At 42.3% G+C, this 9,488-nt stretch overlaps 1 protein-coding gene across 1 annotated transcript in view; it reads left to right on the top strand.

Annotated features, from left to right (window-relative positions):
• LOC128620755 (keratin, type I cytoskeletal 18-A-like) overlaps positions 1-8,985 on the top strand; it is a 12,173-nt gene extending 3,188 nt beyond the window's left edge. The window contains exons 2-9 of the mRNA XM_053646017.1: positions 1-241; positions 1,980-2,062; positions 3,128-3,284; positions 4,374-4,538; positions 5,108-5,233; positions 7,419-7,636; positions 7,727-7,755; positions 8,232-8,985. The exon at positions 1-241 is cut by the window's left edge and continues 151 nt beyond it. Of these exons, the coding sequence (XP_053501992.1) occupies positions 1-241; positions 1,980-2,062; positions 3,128-3,284; positions 4,374-4,538; positions 5,108-5,233; positions 7,419-7,636; positions 7,727-7,755; positions 8,232-8,347 (1,135 nt within the window). The 3' untranslated portion in view covers positions 8,348-8,985. The remainder of the gene's footprint in view (positions 242-1,979; positions 2,063-3,127; positions 3,285-4,373; positions 4,539-5,107; positions 5,234-7,418; positions 7,637-7,726; positions 7,756-8,231) is intronic.
• Positions 8,986-9,488: the final 503 nt, after the last annotated feature.

Raw genomic sequence — 9,488 nt, forward strand, 5'->3', positions numbered from 1 at the left:
CCTGGCCGACCTGAACAGCCTCTCCAACCTGTCGCTCAACGGCCTGGGCAACAGCACCAACGAGAAGGAAGCCATGCAGAGCCTCAACAGCCGTCTGGCCAACTACCTGGAGAAAGTGCGCTCTCTGGAGAAGTCCAACGCCGACCTCGAGCTCCGCATCAAGCAGCTCATGCTGGAGAGGGTTCCCAAAGGCCATGACATAGACACCATGTTGTCTCAGGCTCACGCTCTGGAGCACGAGGTATAATAACACACACACACACACACACACACACACACAAATGAAGACCTCTCACAAGATCAGTTCCAGTTCAGTTCATTCAGCTTCAATTCAGCTTGCACTCTTAAAAAAGAGTTCCTGAATGGTTCTTAGGATGGTTGTGGGTTCCTAAATGGGTTTGTGGAAATCTCTTTATATGGTATAACACCCTCTTGTAGGATTCTACTCAGGGTCCCTCCAGAAGAACAAACTGAAGAACCTTTCAGAGTCCTAGATGTTCATAATTCATGAACGTCTTAACAGAGAGAAAAGAAAGAGAGAAAGAAAAAAAAACGTGAGAGAGATATACGGAATGAGACAGTGAGAAAGCGAGTGAGATACAGAGAGAGACAGAGACAGGAGGAGAGAGAGACAGAGGCAGACTAAGAGAGAGATACAGAGACAGAGAAAGAGAGACAGAATGAGAGAGAGAGAAAAAGAGTGAGATACAGAGAGAGACAGAATGAGAGAGTGGGATACAGAGAGAGACAGAGAGAGAAGGACAAAGAGAGATACCGAGACAGAGAAAGTGAGACAGAGAGAAAAAGCGTGAGATACAGAGAGAGACAGACAGAAGGAGAGCGAGAGACAGAATGAGAGAGAGAGAAAGAGAGTAAGATACAGAGAGAGACACAGACAGAAAATGAGAGAGACAGAATGAGAGACAGAGATACAGAGAGAGACAGAGACAGACTAAGAGAGAGATACAGAGACAGAGAAAGAGAGACAGAATGAGACAGAGAGAAAAAGAGAGTGAGATACAGAGAGAGACAGAGAGAGAAGGACAAAGAGAGATACAGAGACAGAGAAAGTGAGACAGAATGAGACAGAGAGAAAGAGAGTGAGATACAGAGAGAGACAGAGACAGAAAAAGATAGAGAGAGACAGAACGAGAGAGAGAGAGAGATACAGAGAAAGAGAGCCAGAATGAGACAGAGAGAAAGAGAGTGAGATACAGAGACAGAGAGAGAGAGACAGAGAGAGACAGAGAGAGAGAGAGATGTTTTTTTTATAGTAATCCTTTATGATAAATACTTCTCCAAAGCATCCACAATAGGCTCTAGTTTTTTGTGACTGTTCAGTACTCAGAAGGACTTCAGTAGTACAGAAGGACTTCAGTTGGTTCCATTTGGATAGGGATTTTTTTAGGAAGCAGTCCTATTCCTAATCTCTCATTTTTGTATCATAGTTCAGGGTCAATGGTGCATTGAGTTATACCAGGGTTTGGTCATTCAGGATTGGGTTATCTGATGGGTTTTTGGCCACTGGGGCTGGACAGAGTTCAGAGTCTCGGGTTGCCATTTCCTCAATAGCTCCAGTATCAGATAACACACCGAGAGGAGAAGATTGATGGATTAAACCCAATCCAAATACCAAATTACAACGCTATAACGTCTGATTGAGTTTCAGTGTGACCATTGGTGGTTCCCAGATTCCTCTTTGGAAAATACAATCAGTTTTAGATAAAAATAAATAAATAAAAAAACTCACATTCCATTAAAACTTTTACAAAGAGCCACTTTTGTGAATTTCTCGTAGACACAAATCGCACCGTGTAAAATAATTACTTGGTCGTAAGTTCAAAATAATGGTCTCATCACTCATTTAGTACCACTGCGACCAAAAAGTTGATTAGATTAGATTAGATTAGAAAGCGACAGTGAAGAAATTGGTCTCCAGCTCTGATGGCATTCACAAACCATTTTACCTCAATGTCCAGGTCAGGAAAAGGACTCTGGAGAACGCTCGCATCATGCTGGAGATTGACAACGCCAAGCTGGCTGCAGACGATTTCAGAATCAAGTGAGTGAAAGGATGAATGTTCTGCCTTATACAGATCTACAGCCTTAGAAAAAAGGGGGCTCCTCAAGGGTTCTTTGGATATATTTCTTTAAAATAAACAAGCTGGAGAACCCTTACAGTGTAGACCAGGAGTGTGTAAGCCATGTCCTGAAGTTGTATATTCATTTTATGAAGAGGGTTCCTCAGTGGTTCTTTGGGTAGTTAAGAGTGATTTAAAAGGTTCCTTGAAATGGACGAGAAAGTGAAGAACACTTTTTTTCTGACAGTGTAGACCAGGAGTGTCTAGTCCAAGATCTATATTCATTAAGAAAGGGGTACCTCAAAGGTTCTTTGGATAGTTACGAGTTCTTTCCCCAAAATAGACAAGCTGAAAAACCATTACAGGTTCTGTGTTTGAACTTTTTTGAGAGTGTAGACCAGGAGTGTCTAAGCATTGTCCTGACAATTCGACTCATTAAAAAAGAGGGTTCCTCAACAGTTCTTAGGATGGTTTAGAGTCTCTTATGGCTTCTGGATTTGACCTTCAGGACCAGGAGTGTCCTGGAGATCTATGATCATTAAAAAAAGGGTTGCATAAAGGTTCTTGGGATAGTTAGATAGATAGAGATAGATAGATAGAGTTTATTTCTTGAAATGGATGAGCTGAAGAACCTTTACGGGTTCTGGATTTGACCTTGTCTGCGACTGTAGACAAGAGGTGTCTAACCCATGTCCTGAAGATCTATGCTCGTTAAAAAAAGAGGGTTCTTAAAGGGTCCTTTAGATGAGTGAGGGTTTTAGCTTTCTACATAGTTCTCACTTGGAACTGATTTTGGAAAGAAAACCCATTGGTGTTGGTTTCTACATAGAACTTGAACTGTTCTTCAGAGTTAAATTCCACCTATCATCAACCATTCCTGGTTCAAGAACGTACACTGGAATTAATATTATATTATTGGAATTAATAAATATCAGATTAAGAACTCTTTTCATCTTTTGGGGGGAAAAAGCACACACATTGTTCCTCAAATAAAAAACATCTAGTGAAAGTGTTGATGAATGTTTAAGAGTCTGTTCGTGTTCCAGATGGGAAACTGAGAGTGCTATGTGTCAGTCAGTGGAGAGGGATTGTGTGGCTCTGAAAAGGGCCAAGACAGACCATGATCAGATCATCGCTACGCTACGAGGAGACCTGGACAGCCTGAAAGAGGAGCTCTACTTCCTCAAGAAAAACCATGAGGAGGTACGTTATCTCAAGAACGCCAGTAGGAATCAGTGTGATGGTGCAGGATGACATTAATAATGACATAACCTCAAACAAAACGAAGTCCAGAGGCTATCTCACTCAAATTAAACTATACGCTACAGTCAAGAAAATACATCCGGCAGCTTGTTTTGAGCCGTTTTAGACGTAAATTCGCTTTACAGTATATCTTCCAATAGAGGTGGTTCTGTTCATCATATACACACTGTCTGCACTTACACGTTGCCTTTGTTGGTGTGACTTTATTTGATTTCATTCTGATTATTTATTATGAAACAAGATCTCAGACTATAAGATCTGCAGAGTAATTGTAAACAATCCCAATCTGGCAACCCTGTCATTAACTGTCCTGTCCAATGCTCCTTCCTGTTCCCGAACATGGGGCAGAGTGATAGCTGCCCCATTGGGCCTCGAGTGCAGTTCCCATTTTTGACCACTAGGTGCAATAATAACTCTATGGAGCTAAATTGTGCAAGATCTAAAAAAGGCAAGCAAACTTACAGTGGAACATCTGCCTCAAATGAGGTCATTAGGATTTTAATGGAATTTAAAATGGAGTACAGAGTTGTAAATAAGGACTTTTGACGATTAATATTGGTTGATCTAAATGTTAGGGTTCTTTTAAAAACTCATGATGCATAATGAAGATGGCGTTTAAATATGTTTAATGCATTTTGTTCAGTGATGGAAATGGCCTCCCTTGTCTGTGGTATAGCAAGAGCTTTCTCGTCCAATTCAAGCCAGAGTCATTCTGAAGGCTTTCCTAAGATGCGTGCGTGCTTTAGAGCCCAGTAGCGTGCAATTTGTGCGTAGTCGTTACAAAGACAACACAAGGTAACCTAAGCCGTCCATCAAATATTTACAGACGAAGTTAATAATGTAAAGACTTCCATCTGCGCTACACCACGATGCGGTATCAGGTTCTTAACACTGATGCATACACACTTGTATGCACATGTACAGACCACACCCGGTTAAGCAAACGTGAATTTACACACACTTACCATAATCAAATAGTATTATACTGAGCTGCTGACACACACGTAAAGATATGTGAACTCTGTGCAGGAGTTGGACAGCCTGCGGGCACGGGTAGCCCAGGAGGACGTCAATGTGGAGGTGGATGCCGCTCGTGGTCCCGAACTCGGATCGGTGCTGTCCGAACTCCGATCTCAGTACGAAGGCATCGTTCGGAAGAACAAAGAAGAGGCGGAGGACTGGTACCGCAAAAAGGTCAGTGACGTAAACAGAGCAGTTGTGCTCGCAATCTCGATTCTGATTGGTCGAAAAGGGTTGGTTCGTTTTGAGTGGTTGATATGGTGAAGCTTTCTTTGCTTCACCATTGATATATCATTGATATTTAGGGAAGGAGTCTCCAGTGTCAGCGCATCGTAACAGCACGAGGTGAAGCTGTAAATTTTCAGGAAAAAGGAGTTTATGCTTAGCGGTTTCTTAGCTGGTGAAAGTGGGATAGCATTAAATGTAACTATAAACTACTTGTTTGTTTTTTTTTTAAAGTACAACGTGCTTTGGTTTTGTCGGCAAATTGCTGTCATAAAGGAAGTCTAAAACACATGCTGTTACACTGGGAAATAATCTTAGGTTATTTCTTCCGTAAACAGACATCTCTAGGCACACTACACCTTAAATTTTTTCACACCGACTTTTTAAAATCCGTAGACCTAAACGATGGAACGTCCCAGAATGCGTCACCGCTATAGTACCCTTGTGTAACATTCCTTATAGCCTCGCGGAACCACGTGTGTGCGGCGCGTTGAACGTTTTCCGTGTCGCTGTTGCAGCTGGAGGTGGTGCAGACAGAGGTGCGCGAGAGCAACGAGGCACTGCGAGGGGCTCAGAGCGAACTCACCGAGAGGCAGCGCTTCCTGCAGACCCTCGAGGTGGAACTGGAGAGCCTCCACAAACAGGTCAGAACCGTCATGATGAAGAAAGGAGGGAAGTGGGTGGGGGAACCTTTTAAAACACTGTTCCTGTTTACAGGCTGAACTTCTAGAGTGCTTATAGGATTACAGCGCAATTTAAGACTTTGCCCTTTTCAATCGCAAGTCCCCAAAGCGCTGCCCGGCCCGTGTCCCCAAAGCGCCGTGTCCTATTTTCGTTCCCGGTCCACAAGCACCTGGCTGATCGGGTCAGTCGGTTTCAGGTCGAGAATGTGAAAGCGATGCCGCTTAAAGTGGTAGGCTTAAAGTGGCATTTGTGCTCGTGGAGGACTGAATAATCCCCCGGTATCACCTGCTGCATCGGCCACAACCTTTCTCGTGAGAGCTTTATTTTCACTTGAGACGCAATCTCGCTCTCGGATCAGGAGATCAGGAGGCATTTACGGTAAACAGATTACATAGGGGTCTGTTTCAAAAGAATTTCAGCAAAACAAAAGCAACACCCCCCTCCAACACACACACACACACACACACACACGCAAATTTTGTAGTAGCATCAACATGACTTGTGTGAGGTCTACACTATAAAAAATAAAGGTTCTTGAATGGTTCTTTACAGCGCCATAGGTTCTTCTTCTTGTCAAGAACCTTTTTTTTTCCATTGTATAGGGTTCTTGAGTTGAGCTCTATGGTTCTTTGGAGATTAAAGAAGTTGTTTATGTTTCATTATACACGTTCTTCAGAGAGTGTTTTGGTTCTTCAAGGTATCATCCCTTAACGGGTTAAAATGGGAAAAGGTTCTCCTGACATCACTCTTAAGAACCTTATATTGGTATGTTGGTTCTTTAAACCAATTACTAAGCGTTGTTGTTTTTTTTGTTTTTTTTTTTAGAGAAATGGTTCCTTGTGGCACTGCTGTGAAGAACCATTTATGCGTTCTAAGCTGCCGTAAATAGATGGTTGAGAGTAACTTGAGAGTAAAACGTTCTTTTCACAACTTAAAAGCGTTCTCCCGTGGCATCGGGCTGAGAAAATCGGTCTCGTTCCGATCGGAACCTTTATTTTTTAAGAGCGTAGGGCTTTTCCGCCAACACGAAGGTGGAACCCGACCCTATACGTGATCTCACACCAGTCCATGAATTTCTGACCCAAAATACTGGCACCTGAAGGGGAAATGAACTCCATTCACGTCCCATAAAACTGTTGAGGAACCCGTGATGGAACAGGATGTAGAAGGAGTAATGTCATCGTCATCCTCATCAACAAAATAAATTGTATGAGCTAAACTAAACCAGGGGGTTCTCAAACCTTTCACTGTAGAATAAATTACAAGAACCCCATCAGTATAGATTTATTTATGAGCGAAATCCCAACCTATACATGTACTTGGACGTGTTTGTGAGTTCCGGAGGTTTGGAATAAACCAGTCGGACGAGATCTCAATAATAAACACAGCTTTGATCACCGAGTTCAGATTTGCACTCCTAGAAAAATTGGGTTCATCAAGCGTTTCTTAGATAGACACGGGGGGGGAAACACTGTCGTAGGATTCTACATAGAACCTTTAAGAGTTTGGCTTTTATTACGAGTGTATGTACGTAGCATGATGCTATTGCAAAATCGTTGAAAGTTACATAATAATAGTTTAGTTCTCTCTCTCTCTCATTCTCGCTCTCTCTCTCTCTCTCTCGTTCTCTCTGTTTTTTAAATATTTATTACAGAAACGGGTTTAGCTAGTTTTCGTGTACAGCACTGACTTTGCCTTTTTCATTTCATTTTGGTTCGTTACGAACAGAAGTGTTATTGTTTACATTCCTGCTCCAGCGTTCCACAACGTTCTTTCGTCTTTCAGTTAATAACGATCTTTACGTACGATAGCCAACTCTGCGTTTAACCTGACATGCGTGCATTTATTGCTAACCTTTTCAGAATCATAGGAAAACTACTTCCTGTCGTCACCCTGTCCTCGAAAACCCAGCTGTAGTGGCTATCTAATGTCGGATCTTCCTGAAGCCAGACAGGAAGCGAGTCAGGGCTATTGGGAAACTGTTTAGGTTTAGTTGATACTTTCTTGAAATCACACCGGAAGTGAAAAAAATAACGTTTCTATCACGTTCAATGGAAATGTTTGTTCGTTTTCAGTTTACGACATTTCTGATCGCTGGTTTTTATGTTAGTGGTACCGTTGTTCTGAGCACGTCCCGTCCTGCAGGTCGCCGCCCTGGAGGGGAACCTGGGCGAAACGGGTCAGAAGTATGCTATGGAGATGGAGCGCCTGCAGGCCACGCTGACCCAGCTGGAGGAGGATCTCTCTCAGCTTCGGCTCGACATGCAGCGCAATAAGACCGACTACGAGCAGCTCCTGCGCATCAAACAGAACCTGGAGCTGGAGATCGCCACCTACAGGCGCCTGCTGGAAGGAGAGGAAGCGTGAGTACTTCAATCTCACCTCTAGTCTGTTTCGTCTTCTGGTCTAGCTCATATCACGTCTGATTTTCTCTTTATCCTTTTCTCCTGCAGTGTTAAAGAAGTCCTTCCACCTCCTAAGAGTGAGTATTCAGGATATGTGCGTTTGGGAACATGTTTACAGAAGGGAAATAAATGACACGTTCACGCTCATGAGCAGCTTTCGCTTCGATAAGAGCTCGCTTTTGCTCGAGACCCACCCTGCTTACTCTCATAGCCTGGAGACGTAAATTAACTTAGTTCAATCTGATTAGAAAGTTAGCCCTGGGTTAAAAATACATCACCATATTATCTCAACTCTTTGTCTGGGACAAAAAGGGCCGAGAGGGTGTACGGTACGCACGCACGTCTCATAGCAGCGAGGCGACTAACAGAGGCCGTGGCTGCAGAGTAATGACAGATTAAACGCCATAAACAGAGCAACGTAGCAAAACAGAGCAGCACGTCCTTGGCTACGCAAACCTTACACGTCCACGTGTAGAGAAAAAAAAAATAACAATAATAATCTCTCTCCGTATCACCCTGGCAGTATGGACTGACTCTTACTGTTTCTCTGTAGAAGAGCCTGATGTTCGCACCAGGAAGATCGTCAAGGTGGTCACTCAAACCATGATCAACGGGAAAGTGGTGGACGAATCCAGCGAGGTCGAACAAATCGAAGAGTCCAAGAAGTGAGAATCGGGCTCCAAAATAAAGCTCCCATTGTTTGTAACACATTAACCCCCCCCCCCCCCACAGGGAGGCCCCGTGAAGGACTCTCGCGTTTCGGTTTCAGACCCATCAAAGCCTTTCAGACAGATCATCTTTCCTGCCTCTTTCTCCAGCTACACAAAGAGGCCACATTGCTAGAGTAGACAGATATCTGCTTCGGCGCTGTACACGGGATAAATCCTTCCTTTGTTCTTTAGTGTTTTTATCGAAAAGAAACATCCTTTTATTATTTTCTCATTTTTCCTGCTTGCTTGCAACTTGAGCGTTTCTTCTAGGATTAGGAAAGCAGCATGAAAGTAGCACTCTGTGATCTGTAAACAATGTAAACGACCGATAGCGTAACGAATAAAACAAACGGAAATAAAATACCGCGTTCACATCTAGTCATTGGTGTTTTTCCTCATTTCGTAATGCCGTTTGGGTTGGATAACGCTCCAGGAGTTAAATAACGTACATAACACGTGATGTTTGAAAGACGATGGGAATTACACCACTGAAGAAAATATTCCCCGATGCTCAAGCAGCTTAACGAAACAATTTAAAGAGCATCCTCATGACCCCTCTTTATGTACATGTGCTCTGTTTAACCTTCAAATCCCATCTCTAATATGTTTACACATAGTTATTGAATAAATATCACAGTTTTAAAACGGCAGCCTGTTATAAAAAATAACACGTCTCATGTCTAAAAGGTCAAAAAAAAAAAAAAGACAAACTAAATGGTTTGCCGACGTATTTATTGATATTTAAAGTACACACACTGTAAGATGAATATCACACATAATCGAATAGTGATTTCTTATTTTTTCTTTGAAGTTATTTTTAAGCAGATAAAATATGAGCTAACTATGTTTGGTTTTTTTTTTTTTAATGCTACTGAAACTAATCCACTAAACAAATTCTGCTGTTGATCTGATACATTATTATAATTGACCTGATGTATTATTATAATTGACCTGATGTATTATTATAATTGACCTTCTCGACTATTAATCAGATTGTACAGCATTTTGAGCTAGCAGGTGTATGAAATGTTCTCTAGCTTATAAATAACGTATTATTAGCTTTATTATTATTGAAGAAGCCATAACGAACCCTTGGGAAT

The sequence above is a fragment of the Ictalurus furcatus genome, chromosome 16 (assembly GCF_023375685.1).
Source record: "Ictalurus furcatus strain D&B chromosome 16, Billie_1.0, whole genome shotgun sequence".
In the NCBI taxonomy this organism is placed as follows: domain Eukaryota; kingdom Metazoa; phylum Chordata; class Actinopteri; order Siluriformes; family Ictaluridae; genus Ictalurus; species Ictalurus furcatus.